Raw genomic sequence first — 16,949 nt, forward strand, 5'->3', positions numbered from 1 at the left:
TGTCATATTCAGGTGCCAAGTAAGGTGGGCCTTTCAGGGTTCTTGCTTAAGCCTTTTGCTCTTTGCCAACAATCACCGTGTTGCTTGTCTCCTCTTCCTCCCGGGCTCGCTGGACTGTGCGCGAGTATCGTTTACCCGCGATGACCCACCAACCCATTTCGATTATAAGGAAGCCACCGATGATCACGCAGGTGTAATTCATGTTTGATACTAGATATCTCACCGTTAGCTTCCAAAGTTTGATTCCGATCCTAAGGGCAAAGCCTACCTGTCACTGGCATTTGATATGGGAATGAGAAAAAGATAATGGCGAAGACAAGCCACAGCACAGCGACGATATTGACCGTCATTCCGGTGACAAAGTTCATCGAAAAAGGTCCCTTGTGCATTGTTCGGCGGCGGAGAAGAACGTTGGTCAGAATTGGCACAATGAAGGCAAAGTTGTTGATGGTCCTAGCTACTGTTAATGGGGTCGTAAGTTTGGGGAGACTTCATTTAGGATCCTTACACAGCCGAGCTCATCATCGAATTGAATGCCGTGCTCGAGCCGAGATAAATACATCCCAGCAATGCGATGATTACCCCAACGAAGAGCTGGGCATTGAACGGAGAGCCAAGACTTGGGTGCACGCGGGCCCATCTTGAAAACGTTAGAATGTACATCTGACAAGTATAGTCCGGAGCTCATACATGTGGGAAAGAGGCAAGCCATCATCACGGGCAAAAGCCCAAAGCACTCTGCCAGTACCTAGAAGAGGGTCAGAATCTCAAGCCTAGACGATAAGCGCTTAGGACTAACTCAGTTGAGAGCCAATGACACAAGGACCCAGGGCCATCCAAACCATGAAGACAAGTCCGAACGCGCCCCCTCTTGAGGAGGTAGCTTGGTGGAAAATCTCCGCTAGTGGCAAGCCGGTTTGAGTGTCGCCCAAAGAGGCATAGTTTTGAACCGAAAACATTAAGCTGAGCAAGTAGGCGATACCGGTGACGAAGGCAATCGATAATGTAATAGCTGTCCATGTAAGCTAAGCTGCCAGAGCCGTAGGAAAATTGGTAGCACACCTAGTCCAAGTGGGGCGTTTCTTCCGGGCTGACGGGAATTATGGCGTTAGCTGACTCCTGAGATATAATAAGTCTTTGGAACCTTACGTTTGGCATCTCTTCTGTGATATGCTGATAGATCATTAGCTGCGCACAACCACGAGGGGCATCACGCGACACTCACCGAAATACCATCTAACCCCCCGAGGGAGTACAAGGGGTTTACGAGGCCAGTGATAAAACACATCACATTATTATCCCAGCCAGTTTTGTTGATCCATGTTCGGAATACGAATTTAGCATCGTTATGCACCGGGGCAGAAGCAACGACCGTCACCATCGTGATAAACCAGGCGAGCTGCAGATACACCACTGGAACGCCGGTCAGTATTTCCTTGAACTTGGCAATTCTCCGAATCAGTTGAACACACAAGAAAACTTATTAATCGCTGGTATGAAGCGATTACCGAACATCACAACCCCAGAAGTCACGATATTCAGAATTTGATAGGCGACAAAAGTCATCCAAGGCTGGATCACAAGATCGTCATGGTATAGTGCGATCAGAGCCATGACGGTAATCGCGTAAATGAGATTTGTGGAGGCAGTGGTGAAGATCCCTATAATGCAAGCAGATTAGCATATCGTCCATAAAATGAAATTTCCCTCGGGCCGATACATCCAAAGACCGTACACCAGCCAGTTGCGAAGCTCAGAAAACTGTTGTATCTCCGAGGAGCAATGGCTGCGATCCAGTGGTACATGCCTCCTTCGACAGGGTAGGCAGACACAAACTCCGCCAAGGATGCGCCAACAAAAGACTGAAGAATAAACACGAGAATGAAGCCGTAAATCACTACATCCTTGTCAATAGTTGACTTCAACAAAAGCTGGCCGCATACTCACAAGCACCGGGGCCACCGGCATCAATGGCCGTAATCAGACCAGTCCCCAGACCTTCAAGGAGGTTAGCGCCCGCGGCTATAACGTGATAATTCCCATATGCCCCTGTAGAGTACCTGTCCATGAGATTGTACAGTTGGCCGCCAGTCCAATCAAGCTCCACACGGAGAAATGGCGCTTCAGCTCCTGTTTATGGCCTAGAGTACCTTTAGAACGCAAGCCTGAAGAGCTCAATCGTGAGACGTACCCATCTGGGCCAAACGTAATTCATCTTCATTCTGCACCTTGATAATCTCCGTACCGCCATGGCTCTCCGCAAGGCCTAGTTCCGGCGTCGTTGTTATCTCTGGAGCACCCATGGTGGAGGAAGGAGTGGCAGTTTGGAATCTGTTCGCACCCGAGGGGCCATGGGGATATAAGTTATGCCATAATCTTTGCTATCAAGCAGCTCTTATCGCAACCGGCGATCGAACAATATTCACCGGGTTGTCCGAGCTGATAACCGAGACGAATTGCGGGGGAGCAAATCACCGTGTCCGACTGGCGCTTTAACGTTGCAAGGGGGCTCCGACCACCGGTGATCGGCAGTGTTAGCCGGAGAAAGTCACCACAATCCAACCTCCGCCTACGACCCCAAAGCAACATAGCCTGAGCCTAGGGCCTTCGACTTGCGAAGAACTGCCAAGACCGCCAGTAATAGCTTGTTGCGGGCATTCTTGAGAAGGAAGTCGCTTAGCAACTTGACCTCGATCCAGGAGGTCTGACTGGGCACTCTACCAAGGCGACTACGGGGAATAATCCAATTTCGAGGTAGAAAGAAGGGTAGCAATGTTCATGATGAAAGCCCCGTTAGGTCACTTCAGCCATACGAACATGAAGTGCCCTGGGAGGAAAACCATCTTTAGGGTGGGAATCCCCCGGGGCAGCCGTTGGCAGCCCCTGTCTACTAGTAGTACAGCCCCGACTCCAAAGGTTGGATGGATAGGTAGACTGGACCATAAAGTTGGAAGGCTGTCTTTGTATTCTACCACAGACTCCGGGATCCGGCGCAGGGCTCCGGGGGAAGAAAATGGCACGCCAGGTCACATGCTAACATTAGTAGGACGCGGTAACCAATTGGGGAGTTTTTGCCCGAGAAGCTATTCGGCACCACGCCCGCCTCTACATGCACAGCCTGAACACATAAGCTTTGAGCGAGGAACCTATTTCCGGGGTCCAATCTAGAGATTTCCCAGAATTTGGCGTCATTTTGGGAGATCTTGCATCATGCAGACTGGAGTAAGGCGCCCTACGCAATGTAGATGTCTAGGCTACAATGTTGCAGGATGGCAAACATGCATATTGAGGGATTTTTCCGGAACGAATTATCAGATATCGGATATCAGTAGTTTGGAAGAATGCAACACTGGAGTCGCAACACTTGAAGGGCGTGGCATGCTTCAAAAGCAAACTTGAACCTCCAAGTCGGAAGGGACCACTATTCACGCGCGATTATCGCAGAGAAGGTGTGGTTATTTATGGGATTCGGGCATGCATACCCTCATACGGTCACGTTTCACCATGTTTGATCCACTGGCCTCTCCAAAGGATCGGGCCGGGGTGTCTCCGAAGCAATGAAAATAGAAGTGTGCCTTATTGATACTCCTTTGGGACTAAACTTGAAAAAGAAAGAAATTTCATTTACCAGGTCCACTCTGACTTGCTGCCGCAGGTTCCGGGGCTTCGGAATCTGGAAAGCACGAAGGCATTCAAGATTTACGCAGTAGAAGAGCACAAGGCCGGGCGCGCACGACATTTACGTAAACAATATGACTGAAGGATGGACCTGAAGATGAAAAGGGGCCAAAATGTCAGACCAACCGTTCCAAGATCAGGCGCCAAGCATGCGCCCTAAAAAGCTTGCCACTGGGCGACTTGGGAGTCGACTGTTTTCCCCCCTACGGAGTAGTCAGGGTCCGGGTCCCACAGCCAAAAAGTTTTTTCTATCTCTCCGAGCCGCAACCTTTTGGGAAGGTGTTCTCGTGCGCTTTATGCCCGATCTGACTTGATTCATTTGAACCACATCCACTCAGGTGCCTCTGATTCAGCACTAGAACATCGTGGGACTGAGACAGGGCCAAAATCTTGTCCCAAAACGGTCTGGCAGAGGGGACCCCGTTCACTAGTTCGTGTGGGCTGTATCCTCCGTCCCCTGAACTCGTAAAAAAGAATCCCCTGGAAATGGGGGCTACTGAGCCTTACGGAGAGACTAAAAGGAGCTCCAAATACATGTCTGTTAGATCAATCCAAAGGCTCGGACCAGACGCCCCAAGAGTTAGCTGCGTATCGGGAAAAAGCTCGCAGTATGAGGACCATGATGGCTCACATCAAGTCCAGAGGGGGGTAATCTCTGTAGGCATCGACGAAGGACGAGGACAGAAATGACACTCGAATCTCGGAAGCCCGGCTTTACGTGAAATCCAGAGCGTGTTTGTATTCAGTTCGCTAAGACCAATCAAGCCAAGCCTGGTGCGGATGGACCCTGATCATCTCCACACTCTCTTTTGGGCAAAAGTGCGCGTGGGTTGGAAAGGCGAAGCAGCCTTGAATGAAACCCTGGATGGGGCTTAAGCTCCGCAGGTAGCTGCTGATTGCTGCGGATGTCACAATTCTTGGCCTGTCCGGTGGTCGGCTTGCAAGATGGCGGCTCGCATTGGTCCATTGGCTTCCCCATATTCTATTTATTGTTTTTGGGACTCAGGCCACCAGATTATTTTTTTCCCTGACTCTTAGACGGGGCTGATCGTCCCTTGAGATCTTCGCTGAGCATCAACTACATCTCAACGCCCCTCCTTGACCTAATGCTGTGCCCAAACCATCTACACTCCTTTTTCTAATCCCCGTTGCTCCTCAACGGCTTCCCCAAGATGCTCGCAAGTCAGGCCTTGGGCTCTCTGAAGTTTGTCTGCTGTGCTCTTCCAGCACGAGGCTTACGCGCGACTCTGAACTGGGAGCTGTCGCGGAAATTCTGGTTTTCCTTCCTCTGCATCGTCACCATTTGCGCCAAACTCCTTCACATCTATGCCCACTGGGACTCGATTCCTCTCACTCAGCTTCTGTTATGGGGCTCAACATTCTTTCTGCAAGATATTATTTTTCTAATGATAGGTTATGTCCTGACTCTACACTACCACCGCAAATGGGCCTGTGTTCTAGCAGGTCTGGTCGTTGTCCCCATGAGGTAAACAGATCTACAACCCCCAGCCTGCCACTTTACTGACATTGCTTCTCCTCGATAGCCTCGTGCTCTCGGTCATGGCTGCGGCTAATACCTCTTTCTTTTTCCTGACCGGCGCGGAGATTCACTGGCGACAAGCAGGATCCGTTAATCGGGATCCTGCATCAGTCAATACTCTCCTCACTGGTCTTACCGGGCTTGTTATTGTGGAAGTCATCTTCTTCATCGCCTCGATATTTGCTTCACCGTACCCATTCCATGCTGCAGAGGCAGTCATTGGGGTTTGGGTTGTTGTTGTAGGTGCCGTGTTTAAGCCGCTCGCGCGATTTGCCTTGGGCCAAATCAACCGTCTAGGTCGGGGGAAGAAATGGCTCTCAAGACTCAATATCTATGAGCCTGTACCGCTAAGTGACTACAGTGATGAGCAGGAAAAGACACTTCCACACTCAAGCTCTCTACTCGACCTACCACAACTAGACGATCATCTGAGTTCTACTAGCTGGAGCCTGTGGATCAAAAGATCCCTTTTCATTATTCCAATTTCCGTTGTGCTTTTGCTTCGGGTCTTGCGACCTGTCGACTCGGCCTACACATACCTGTCGCACACTCTCGCACTTTCGCCATTTGTTGGTGTTGACCCGAAGAGCAGGCTCACAGAAATGCTTGGCAATATTGAATTAAATGGGAGGCGCACCGCTCTGGGCTCTCCTGTCCCGTTCGATTGGCTTCCAGAGGGGGATTGGCCAGGATTCCGGGACTGGAAAGTTTCTTCAACCGGAGAATACGAGCATCAGCATTACAATCCCGCGAATGACCCCCTTCGTGTCTCCAACCTCGACGAAGGAATTCTCGAACCTCTTCGTGACGTGCTCAAGAGTGAAGACTTCAAGATCAAGCACGTTCTGGTTTTCAAGATGGAGAGCACCCGGTATGATGTATTCCCTCTCCGGAAGGGATCCTATATGCACAATCGTATCTTGGAATCTTACAAGGGTAAAATCCCGAAGGAGGTCCAGGCCCGTCTGGCCAATTTGACTCACACGGCCGAACGTCTTACTGGAACGGAGTCCGGACTGCACAAGAACGGCACTGTCAAGCCGTACGGCGGTATCCATGCTACGAACTCCTATACGGCAGGTACATTCACCTTGAAGAGCATTGAGGGAACGACATGCGGTCTCGCCCCGCTGGTCAGGGATTTCAATCACGAATACGAGCATCACATTTATCAACCGTGCATGCCACATGTTCTGGACGTCCTCAGTGCAAACACAAACAACAGCAAGAGCGACGACTTTGTTGACTGGCCATGGCGACCAAGATTCATGCAGTCGATCACCGACACATATGACCACCAAAACCTCCTCACGCCTGCCTTGGGATTCAAGCCTGAGAATATCTTGACCTCGGAAGCTATCGACAAAGAGCACTTGAACGACACATCTTTCCACGGCGAGAAATTCAACTTCTGGGGCTACCCAGATCATGACCTTGCCGGATATTTCAGAGATGTCATCCACCAAGCGGAGCGTGACCACGAACGACTCTTCATCACTCACCTCACTGGTATCACGCATCATCCGTGGGACACCCCCGGCAAACACTACAAAGACCTTATGAGCCAGTCTTGGGGTGGAAACAGTCGCGATATCAACCGGTATCTCAATACCATCGGCATCAACGATAAATGGTTTGGTCAAGTTCTGGATATCCTCGCGGAAACTGGTATTGCCAACGAGACTCTCGTCGTTATGACCGGTGACCAGTACGTTTTTCATGAGCATTTCAGCTAAAGGCCCATGCTAACGACCCTGCAGTGGCCTTTCTCTTTTGGAAGATAACAGCATTACTCCATACGACAATCCCCATGTGGCTAACTTTCACGTTCCTCTGGTGATCGTGAGTCCCCTCCTATAATCCCAATGGTAGCCTCTCACAGTATTGACCATATTCTTCCAGTCTAACCCACTCCTCCCGCCCATCGAAATCAATTCCTCTGTCAGCTCCATTCAGATCCTTCCCACTATCCTTGATCTCCTCAAAGAATCCGGCTCCCTTGACGAAATCAGCACTCGTGCCATCAGCGAGCTACTGCCGATCTACGAGGGCCAATCCATGATTCGACCGATCGTCAGCGAAAACGAACACACCCAATACTATCAATTCACCGTCATGAATACCGGAGGCTCAATGGTCGCCATGCGATCTGCTTCTCATTCCTTCCGCCTCGTGGTCCCTCTCGTCCCAGAGGTTGAATGGCGATTCACTGACATCGAGTCCGACCCACATGAGAAACACCCCATCAAGTCATTTGACCTTGAATCTCTGAAGACTGCTATCGCCCTGGAACATAGCGCAGATGCAGTACAATGGGTAAACAGCGCAGCTCAGGCTGGTCAATGGTGGATTGCCGACAATTGGCGTCGCTACGAATATTCCCCAGTATGATTTGATGGTTGGCCTCACCTTCATTAAGCATAAACCACACACCTTAACCAATTACGGACTTTCTCACTATTCACTATGATTACGGACTGTCAGGGCTCCCGAGTCATATGACAAGGTGCACGGCGCAAGGCAAATACCCGTTCTTTCTTTCTTTATCTCTTGGCATTCGCATTGGGAGTGGGGTTTCCCTGGGTTGTTGTTTCACTTTCCTATCTTTCATTTTTCAGGTCAACTTATTCCGTGAATACACTTGCTACATTTGTTCCCCCCCCCTTGACTCTTTCTATCATTTGGGACCAGTGGATAGTTTATAGAGAAAGTGAAATTACTGCATCAACATGGAGGAACTTCTCTGTCCACCCCGTCAACCCGCGGAAATACCCTCGGCCTCTGCGGCCCCAGCTCCGTCCATCAGCTCATTTTGGACGCATCCGCCCAATTCAGAGTTGATCTGATCGGAACTTAATAGCTTCAGTAAACTCCGCGCTCTATCCGTTTCCTTTCCCGCCGGATGATCATCAGAATCGCCAGACGTAACGTAGAGCCATGCAAGGGCCGCCCAGGAGAGAGATAACGTGATCGGCTTGCCACCAACTACCGGATCCAGGAAGGGTCAAGTTCATGGACATTGAATGAATAAAGTAAGCAAGATCCCATGAATTTCGTTCTTCAAAGACGTCCGCCCGGGCAATTTGCATCCTTGATCATTCTCGGCGCACTATACCCGACATTGAATGAGTGCGCTCGCAAAAGACCAAATCGGAAGCTTTGGAAGGACCGCCAGTCCGCGGCAAACCCCACCCCCTTCCTCTTCATAATTTTCCACTCCATCGCCCCAAGCGTTAATGGTCGCAATGGGGGACGAGCAGCAGGACCCATGGCTACTGAAGCTGCGGTCTTCAGAGGGATTTACCGTAATCACTGTTTGCATTGCTATCTTTACTGTGGGTACTTCAATGCGTCATTCATGGTCCTTAACTAACATTCCAATCCAAGGATGCTTTCATATATGGCATGGTAAGCTTGACACGATCGACGCCCAGATCCTCTGCCTCAATTTCGGCCTAATCAATTAGTTAGATCGTTCCAGTCATCCCAGTCGCACTGGTGGAACGTGTTGGGGCGCGCCCGGAAGACGGTACGACTCCTCCAATTATACCCCGGTGATGTTGCTCTGCTGACCATATTCCATACAGCCCAGTCACTGATTTCGATCTTGCTCGCTGTATATGGTGCCAGTCTTCTTACTGGATCTCGTGAGTTCCTTCCCGCCCTGTGCCATGGATTCGGCGCTGACGACCGTAGCTCTGTTCGGGTATTTTGCGGACCAGTGCAAATTAAGACGAGTACCCTTCGTGCTCGGGCTCATTGCCCTACTTGTGTCTACAGTCCTTTTTATTGTCGCACGCTCATTCCCGGTTTTGGTCATTGCTCGGAGTCTACAAGGGCTTTCGGCGGCGGCAGTATGGGTTGTTGGCTTGGCGATTATCGCCGACACTGTACCGCAAGAGCGTGTCAGTGAAGTCATGGGACAGACTACCATCGGACTGACTTGGGGCTTCCTTTTCGGTCCTATGATCGGAGGTATTGTTTATGAGAAGTTTGGCTTTTACGCCACATTCGCCATCCCTGTTTTCTTGATTATTCTAGATGTTGCTTTGCGATTTGCTTTGATTGAGCACTCCAGTAAGCCTCTTGGAAACCACACTTTGTCCGGTATGGAGTGGAAAATCTGACGCTTGATGCCAGGGAAATCTACGGCCGGGGAGGTAAACCACAACCCTTCTGCTTCGCAGACCTATGACACATTCCGTTCTACGCGAGAATTTCACGCTGCCAGTTCTGGCGACAGAGAACAGAGTGAAGAGCGATCTCCGCTCTTGGGATCATCAAATCCCCACGTTGAGAATCCCTCGGCACCCAAGGCTACTATTTTCCATCTCCTCCGTTCTCCACGGATGCCAGTCGCCCTGGTCGCCTCGTTGGTAATGGCCCTGGTTTTCTCAGCATTAGAGACGGTAAGCATTTTCTCGTGGTTTTCCGCACCGCATATGAATTTAGAGCTTTAAGACTAACATCACTACACGCAGACCCTGCCTCTCTTCATCATGGAAACTTTTCATTGGTCATCTGGAGGAGCTGGCCTCATCTTCATCGCAAGCTCCGTCCCGAGCCTAGCAGGAGTCTACATTGGCAAAGGTATAGAGCGTGCAGGGAATCGCATCCCCGGTGTATCCGCTCTCCTGGGGTGCGCCGCAGCGTGGATTTTAATGCGCCTAGTGACCGACAACACCATCCCTCAAGTCGTATTGCTGATTTCGCTGCTGCTTCTGATGGGACTGGGGATAGTGGTTATTGAAATTATCTCCATGACGGAAGTTTCGCTGATCATCGACGACTACGAGACTCGGTTCCCGGGTATTTTCGGCGACAAGAGCCCCGTTGCCCAGGCGTATGCCATGTTCAACATGGCATACGCCGGTGGTCAGCTTCTTGGGCCGATCTTGGCTGGAGGGGTGCGTGTCCAGGCGGGATGGGGCACCATGACGCTGGTCCTTGGACTTGTCTGTGCGGTGACCGCTTTGCCTGTCGGGCTGTGGGGAGGACCCCCGCCTGTGTCGCCGGAGGTTGAGTCTGATAATCGAGTTTAATTTTCCTGGTCATGGCATGCGGGGCTGAGAAGATACGTTTAACGATTAAGCTACCGGGAGGAATTCGGCAGCAAGTCATTCTTAAAAAGTGATTTTGTACTCATGTTGACTAGACGGCATACATCTCGGACTAAACACCTTATTTTTAGAGTCAATACAACAAATAATCTCCTCCATTACCTCCATGGCAGAAATACGAAGATGTACATATAGGGGCCATGGGTACCTGCTGAGCTTCCAAGTTGCATGTTACAATACCCAAGTTGGTCAGATTAGCTTGTGAACAAACCCACTTCCTGCAAACCTTACTTGCTTTAATAGATCCAATCAGCGTCTAACCTCTTCGTCAACGTCGTGTTCTAAAACTGCTGTTACTGAAGCTGACAGCCGTATGACCAACACATTACCCTGTGCTAGAAGATTACTATCCGTCGCATTGCAACAGTAATTAGAACAGACATCCGGGGTAAGAGATCATCATTTCTGACCGTTTGCTCTTGGACATAAGCAAGGAACCCCTCAATCTACTCCCCACATCTGTGGTTCGTTCGGGGGGCCGTTTAGCCTCGGGATTCGGATCGTGGGGATGGTGAAGGTGCTTCGTCATGTATTCTGCCTAGCTTTGAAAAACTTTCGTGGCTGAAAGCCGAATGCTGTGATACAAGGTCATATGTGTCGATAGTTCCCTGGGGAGTGACGCATAATGTGGATAGGGCGCTCGTGAAGCTGCTCTGCAGACGACGGCGTTCGGCGTGAAAGACCAACATCAGCCGTGAGGCTTATGTCTTCCTCGACGCAAAGCGACCTCAATATTCTCAGATCAACCCGGAAAATTAATTTCCTTGACATCCCTGATATCCACCTATGTGGCCGTAGAAGGATGGCTATTGGCTTGACGGGTGGGCACGGGCGCATCGGGCGCAGAGACACTGAGGCTTTGGCGAAAGAATTACAGGTGATTCCATGAAGGAAAAATTTACTAATACGAAGCCAGATATACGTTCGTATAGCTCAGCCCATCCGTCAGATAAGCCAGGTCGGTCGAAGGAACTGTCCTCATTGGATACATATTCTTCACCCAGCCGTGGCTTTGTATGTATTAACTTCCACCACGAAGCATAGATTGAAGCCCCACACCATGGCTTGGTGGATCACGTTTGGATTGTACTATTCGAATTGCGTCGGAGTCAATCAGTCTTTTGCTCACGAGATGGCGAATATATTCCATCGTCCACTCCTGAGACTGCTTGTTGTTGAACTACAGAGTAGAAAGAGGGAGGGTTCAGTATCCATAATCAGGAAAACAATCCTGGAGAGCGGACTTACATCTGTCACAGGTGCAAGGAAGTTCTCACAGACCCCAGGGGTCGATATCTCAGCCGCAGCAGTTTCCAGATCCCCCTGCGGACTTCGATCTGTGCTTTTAACTCCTGGAGGAGAATCGACGATATGGGCCGAGTCAGTTTCGCCGATAGGAAACACAGTGAATTCTTCTTCTCCATCTTCTGGGCAGTAGTTCCGCTTGAACTCCAGAGCATATCCTGTCATCGGAGCCCCTGCGGCTTGAATCAGAGTCCCTTCGTCTGCATTTGACGCATTTGGTACAAATATAGCGAACTGCGATCTCTGGGAGGCACTTTTGCGCGATGAAATCAGAGAGATAGTTCTGGATGGCATTTTGTCACAGTGTAGCCTAGAGTCTTCGGGGTCGGTCGTGCTATATAAGACCACCTTCCCCCTTGGAAGTTGACGTCAGACGAGGATATAGTTGCTTTTCTCCTGCAGGCGCAATGCGGGGTAGCCCACACGGCCTGGTTCACCCGCCTTGGAAATGGCGGCCATGGATCACCTTCTGGAGACGCGGTTGATTTACCCTACTCAGGTTGCAGCGCAAGATTGTTATTGGCCCAGGTACTAGGAGCGGTCTGACGGTCATGGCACGAACTAAGCCCATATCCAACCTATCCAACCTCGCATTGACCTCCTAGGAGGTCTGAGGTGAATAGTACTCTCCCTAGTAGGTTGGAAATTCTCCTGCCTCCTTGCTTGCACACTGCCATTCAAGCTAACTCTGAAATTGAACAATAAGTGATAGACAAGGTTCTTCCCATATACAGAGCCCTGCCTCACCAGCTCAAAATTATTCAAAACTTCAGGCCATCCGTCCTCGACTTGCAGCAGCAAACCTTCGGCTAGTAGATCAGAGATCAGGCGCTCTCGACCACGATGCTGGATGTTCACTTGCAATATCCACAAGACCGAGTCTGGTTCAACGTCCGCGGCGTTCAAGCCGTGCCTGATATGTAATCGGGTGTGGGGACTCCTTATCATGGTCATAGCGTTACTCTATCATCCGATAACGAGTTGGATCAAGTGGGATGGGCTATGGGGAGACAGGAAATACCTGCCTGTGATAAAAGGGGAGATTTCACCGAGAGGGTCTACGCAGGCCAAATTTAGGTCGTAGACAAGGTGTTTTATCTTCGCAGCAGAAAATGCAGGAACCAGCGTCTCTCAGGCCCCCAAATGTGAGGACGATCTGCCGGAGCGGATTATCAGATGTTCCGGTATCATTTGACTGTCGGCGTGGGTCACGCTCGTCATTACCCGCCTTCAAGCTTCGCCCTTCAGCTTCTGGTCTCTTCCCCTCTGTGTTGAATTCCCAGAACTTATTACTTCGGTTTGGGAGCCAGAAATCAATATTTTGTCACCTTTGCCAGCTCCCTGATACCTCACGGATCCGCAGCTATGAAACTCTCTACTACCGCCCTTCTGCTTGCGGGTCCGCTCTCTGTCTCCGCTGCCGCTATCTCCTCAATCCTTGACTACTCTCAGTCACCGCTTGGGGTTGAACCCACCAACGAACTCCCCGTCAACGGAGAGAACCCTCTTGTCTTCTGCGAAGACCCGACCAAAAACATCCTCCAGATCGAGAAAGTCGATATCTCACCAAATCCTCCCAAACCGTATGTGCCACCAAAGAGTCCCATAGACATACACATAACCTGGATCTAACCTTAAGTGCACAGTGGCCAAGTCCTTACTGTCACAGCCAGCGGGACCCTTGGTCAAAAGATTGAGAAGGGTGCTTACGTGAATTTGGAGGTCAAATATGGCCTCATCACTTTGGTCAAGCAGACTGCCGACCTCTGCGACCAAGTCACCAACGTTGACCTAAAATGTCCTCTGAATGCTGGAAAGTTGACTTTAACAAAGCAAGTCAAGCTACCGCAGCAGATTCCTCCTGTAAATCACACCTTACCTCATTCATACAGCGTACCAAGTTAAACTAACATGCTCGGCAGGGAAAATACTCTGTGCTTGCTGATGTCTATACCCTCAACGATGAGCGTGTGACATGTCTCCGTGGAAAGGATATCCCCCTTAACATGCCCGGACAATAGCTTTGGAACATAATGCCTGCCTTTACCTGATTGCATCGCATATCAACATGCAACGATCCTCGGGCCCATGACTTGATAGGATCAGCACCAGCTTGAAGACTTTGAACGAACGCTAATCAACGCCCTAATTATGCATCGCTATGACTCTCGCTTGTTCTGTCAGCAGACTGTTTTGTTCCTTTTATCTCCGCTGTTTATTTGACTTTGTCTGCGCGCCATTTCGGTATCTCGGTTTGCATCAACTTGTTTTTGAATGAAGAATCAGCCTATTTTATGCGGCATATGGTCGCTAATTACATATTACCTATACATATAGCTTTTGGCCGCATCCTCGCCGAGCTATGAGTAGAAAGAGCTACGAGCCAAGCCGACCATAGCCAGCGAGACATGATACTAGTAGACTTTCTTATCAGCAGTCAACCCTAAGTAAATGATGTTGCAGCTGACTATTAGAGGCAATATTATGTCAAGGTTCATTGCCCGATTAAAAGTAAATGGAAGGACCTCTTAAGAAAATGCATGACTCCAGGCCATATATCCTCAGGATATGACGCCCAGGAATCCAAATATGCTGCAGTAAGACAGGAAAAGTAGATGTAGATGGTCTCTACAGACATTCACCTGGCAATGGTAGGTATCATTTCCAGAACCGGACCAGAGTGTATAGGCGAGAGGGTGCGATAGGTAAAAAGATCAAAGAGCTCTAGGAACTAATGCACAATGTTCGTCTTCAAATTACTCTCCGAACAGCCGGCGTACTCGCTTGAGCACACTGTCTTTCTCTGGGTCGTATGGGTGGTCTTTGCTGGGGATTTCGAGGACGGCAGGGAAAGGATCGGTGAAAGCGTCGACGCTGTGGCGAATTCGTTCAGCGACCTAAACCGAAGATGTCAGCATAAGGGGTATGGGAAACTCGTGGGAATGGTAGAGCAACGAACATGCTGATTGATGAGTACTACGCCAATGTCCTTTCTCTCTTGTGTGAATGTTCGGAAAGTTCGTTCAATCTCGGCGGTTTCGGTCTTCGCATCGACGACGAGGAAATTGCGTTGCGCATCGGGGGGGATCTGTGACATGCTGTATATAGCTCTTTGTTAGTGAACTATCCTGACTAGCGACTGGGGATTTATAGAGAGAAGGTTGAAGCTCGAGTGTCGGAGAACGTACACCAATGCCGGCCAGCAACAGCCCAGTTACGGAGCTGAGATCGAAGTCAATAAACACACCAGCCGTGGAGGTTCTGCTAATCGAAGGAGATATTTACTCTTCATCACCGATCACAGCCAAAAATTGGCGGTCCTACCGAGTGAGAGGATTAGCGACGCTATCGGTGGGGGGAGCTTGGGAGCTGCGTCTGTCCGTCGACCGACCTTGTAGGTTGCGGATGACACCGCCATGATGAAACAAATTATGCGAATCGAGCAAGGAGTGTCGAGCAGAATAAGCAAACTCGCTATTAAACACCTGACACAGACCAATCCGGCTCGAGGTTCACTAAACCGCAGACGTACTGCGATCGGCCGTGGTTTAACTTAACTTATCGCCCGCAGGCAGGCGGAGAACGATGACATAAGCGGGTCCATTTTGTTTACTTTTCCAAAAGTTAAGCTTTACTATTCTTTCATCGCCTTTGACGTTGATCTCCATGCCTTTGTTCCACACAAAAGACTAGGACGAGGCCGCAGAGGGACAGCTTCTGTTCGGCTCTTTTTGGCCTTCCCTTCCCTCATCCTTCTTGATCAACTCACAGACCATGCCTCGACTCGTCCGCCGCCGCCCGCTGGGGGAGCGCATTAGATCCTACTTGAATCCGTGGGATTTTCTACTTTGGTTGTCAGAAGAGATCGAAGGCAATGACTGGGATCAACTTGAGAAAGACTGGGGCCTGGTGATTGGTATTGCTCTCAACCTCATATTTCTTGTGGCGCGGGCGAATAGTCGCTCCAGCGGCAGCCAGGCTATCGACGATGTGTTCGGAGAGGAGGAAGGTATCCCATGGTTAAGCTGGCTGGTAGGTTTCAGAATATCCAGTTTAGATACGTCTTGGTTCGCATCCAGGAATATATGACTTACTCCGCTTTGCCAGGCACTTCTCATAGTTCATACTCTTGCCTTTGCCTCTGTCGGCAACGCTCTCTACACTTTCTTTCGGAAGCGCCGCTATCGTCTGTTCGAGAATCCCATCGAAAAAACACCTGCCACGCCCTCTGCTCATCGTGTGAGAGTGGACTCCTCTCCTATGACATCGTCTCCCTTCAGGTACCTCGCCAATGCGCTTTCCTCGGAGTCCGCCCAGTCGCGCGCACACCCTGATGCGCATCGAGACGTGTGGGAAATCGCGATTTGGGATCCGCTTCCGATTTGCGTTCGACTTTTCTGCTTGCTTAGCCCGGGCCATGTGCTCGTTTATTGGCTCTTTCTACCCACTCAACTCTCCGACCCTCGGCCAAGCGTTACAATCGCCACTACCGTCATTCTGGAGGTGTTGCTGTCAGTGCAAATGTCTTTTATTTCTTCATCATACTCGCAGCAAGCGAAAGATTCAGTTTTGGTGCAAAAAGAGGTGATGAAGGAATATGACACCAAATACGTACATCCTCGTACTCAGCCACTGATGAGAGATGTCGGCACCCAATTCTCAGAGGGAGACCCCACAAAAGAAAAAGATGCACAAAACAGAGTGGAGGTCTATACACCGACCTTTATCATCAACCGGGGCTTTAAGACAAGCCCCAACCCGAACTACTTGAGTCACGTTGATCCTGATGGGTTCACTCCACGCCGACCAACAAGCTCCGCTCATCCCATTTCAACACCACAACCACAACCTTCATTACACACACCGTCGCAAGATGTTTCTCCCCTGGTACGAACTGCAGGTACGTCCATGCGACAGCCACAGTTTAGGCCGACCACAACAGGCACTGGTGACGGTGGAAGCTTGGGCGTCTACACCCACGCCAACTCGCCTTTGCGAAAATCGGCATCCACTGGATTCGACCGCAGAGTGCAAAGCAATGGCGACTTCTTCTACAAAGAACGGGCCACCAGCCCTTTGAAGAGGCCATCTAGTCCGCTGAAACGCAGCAGCCTGGCTACCCCGATGAGCCCTTCGCAGGGACCTCATAGACCGGTCAATTTGGGATCGCGTCGTGAAACGGGCCGGTATTGACCCTTTTCTATCTTTTCCGATGGAGTTGATCAATTTGCAATGATATCCTTAAATTTCCACACCTTCTAAATCAATACCATGCTCAAGAGTTGAAGATGAACCTCGCCGAGGAT

General features: G+C 50.2%; 8 protein-coding genes across 8 annotated transcripts, besides 2 other annotated features; 4 read left to right on the forward strand and 4 right to left on the reverse strand.

Annotated features, from left to right (window-relative positions):
- Positions 1–46: 46 nt before the first annotated feature.
- N7468_005605 (uncharacterized protein) lies at positions 47–2,303 on the reverse strand (the record flags this gene model as incomplete). Its single annotated transcript, XM_058474902.1, has 13 exons — positions 47–210; positions 269–453; positions 509–640; positions 691–748; positions 800–1,012; positions 1,063–1,090; positions 1,150–1,173; positions 1,226–1,413; positions 1,473–1,661; positions 1,721–1,897; positions 1,948–1,998; positions 2,061–2,141; positions 2,192–2,303. The coding sequence occupies 13 exons, from the start codon at positions 2,301–2,303 to the stop codon at positions 47–49; spliced, it is 1,602 nt and encodes a 533-aa protein (XP_058330642.1).
- Positions 2,304–4,850: 2,547 nt separating this feature from the next.
- N7468_005606 (uncharacterized protein) lies at positions 4,851–7,609 on the forward strand (the record flags this gene model as incomplete). The annotated part of the gene is made up of 4 exons (XM_058474903.1): positions 4,851–5,164; positions 5,223–6,926; positions 6,979–7,060; positions 7,121–7,609. The coding sequence occupies 4 exons, from the start codon at positions 4,851–4,853 to the stop codon at positions 7,607–7,609; spliced, it is 2,589 nt and encodes an 862-aa protein (XP_058330643.1).
- Positions 7,610–8,454: 845 nt separating this feature from the next.
- Positions 8,455–10,260, forward strand: N7468_005607 (MFS transporter; the record flags this gene model as incomplete). The annotated part of the gene is made up of 7 exons (XM_058474904.1): positions 8,455–8,553; positions 8,606–8,626; positions 8,690–8,747; positions 8,806–8,865; positions 8,915–9,295; positions 9,359–9,627; positions 9,700–10,260. 7 exons carry the CDS (start codon positions 8,455–8,457, stop codon positions 10,258–10,260), a joined length of 1,449 nt encoding a protein of 482 aa, XP_058330644.1.
- A 1,099-nt stretch (positions 10,261–11,359) lies between these two features.
- Positions 11,360–11,937, reverse strand: N7468_005608 (uncharacterized protein; the record flags this gene model as incomplete). The annotated part of the gene is made up of 2 exons (XM_058474905.1): positions 11,360–11,518; positions 11,587–11,937. 2 exons carry the CDS (start codon positions 11,935–11,937, stop codon positions 11,360–11,362), a joined length of 510 nt encoding a protein of 169 aa, XP_058330645.1.
- A 267-nt stretch (positions 11,938–12,204) lies between these two features.
- N7468_005609 (uncharacterized protein) lies at positions 12,205–12,591 on the reverse strand (the record flags this gene model as incomplete). The annotated part of the gene is made up of 1 exon (XM_058474906.1): positions 12,205–12,591. The coding sequence occupies one exon, from the start codon at positions 12,589–12,591 to the stop codon at positions 12,205–12,207; it is 387 nt and encodes a 128-aa protein (XP_058330646.1).
- A 417-nt stretch (positions 12,592–13,008) lies between these two features.
- Positions 13,009–13,664, forward strand: N7468_005610 (ML domain-containing protein; the record flags this gene model as incomplete). The annotated part of the gene is made up of 3 exons (XM_058474907.1): positions 13,009–13,226; positions 13,290–13,506; positions 13,566–13,664. 3 exons carry the CDS (start codon positions 13,009–13,011, stop codon positions 13,662–13,664), a joined length of 534 nt encoding a protein of 177 aa, XP_058330647.1.
- Positions 13,665–14,399: 735 nt separating this feature from the next.
- Positions 14,400–14,740, reverse strand: N7468_005611 (H(+)-transporting V1 sector ATPase subunit F; the record flags this gene model as incomplete). Its single annotated transcript, XM_058474908.1, has 2 exons — positions 14,400–14,540; positions 14,603–14,740. The coding sequence occupies 2 exons, from the start codon at positions 14,738–14,740 to the stop codon at positions 14,400–14,402; spliced, it is 279 nt and encodes a 92-aa protein (XP_058330648.1).
- A 184-nt stretch (positions 14,741–14,924) lies between these two features.
- Positions 14,925–14,963: a sequence feature (Short protein (N7468_005612, KAJ5232656.1) was converted to a misc_feature.).
- A 71-nt stretch (positions 14,964–15,034) lies between these two features.
- Positions 15,035–15,061: a sequence feature (Short protein (N7468_005612, KAJ5232656.1) was converted to a misc_feature.).
- Positions 15,062–15,417: 356 nt separating this feature from the next.
- Positions 15,418–16,836, forward strand: N7468_005613 (Nur1/Mug154 family protein; the record flags this gene model as incomplete). The annotated part of the gene is made up of 2 exons (XM_058474909.1): positions 15,418–15,675; positions 15,751–16,836. 2 exons carry the CDS (start codon positions 15,418–15,420, stop codon positions 16,834–16,836), a joined length of 1,344 nt encoding a protein of 447 aa, XP_058330649.1.
- Positions 16,837–16,949: the final 113 nt, after the last annotated feature.

This window comes from Penicillium chermesinum (genome assembly GCF_028974085.1).
Source record: "Penicillium chermesinum strain IBT 19713 chromosome Unknown utg000004l:1.0-3345178.0:1.0-3348027.0, whole genome shotgun sequence".
Classification (NCBI taxonomy): domain Eukaryota; kingdom Fungi; phylum Ascomycota; class Eurotiomycetes; order Eurotiales; family Aspergillaceae; genus Penicillium; species Penicillium chermesinum.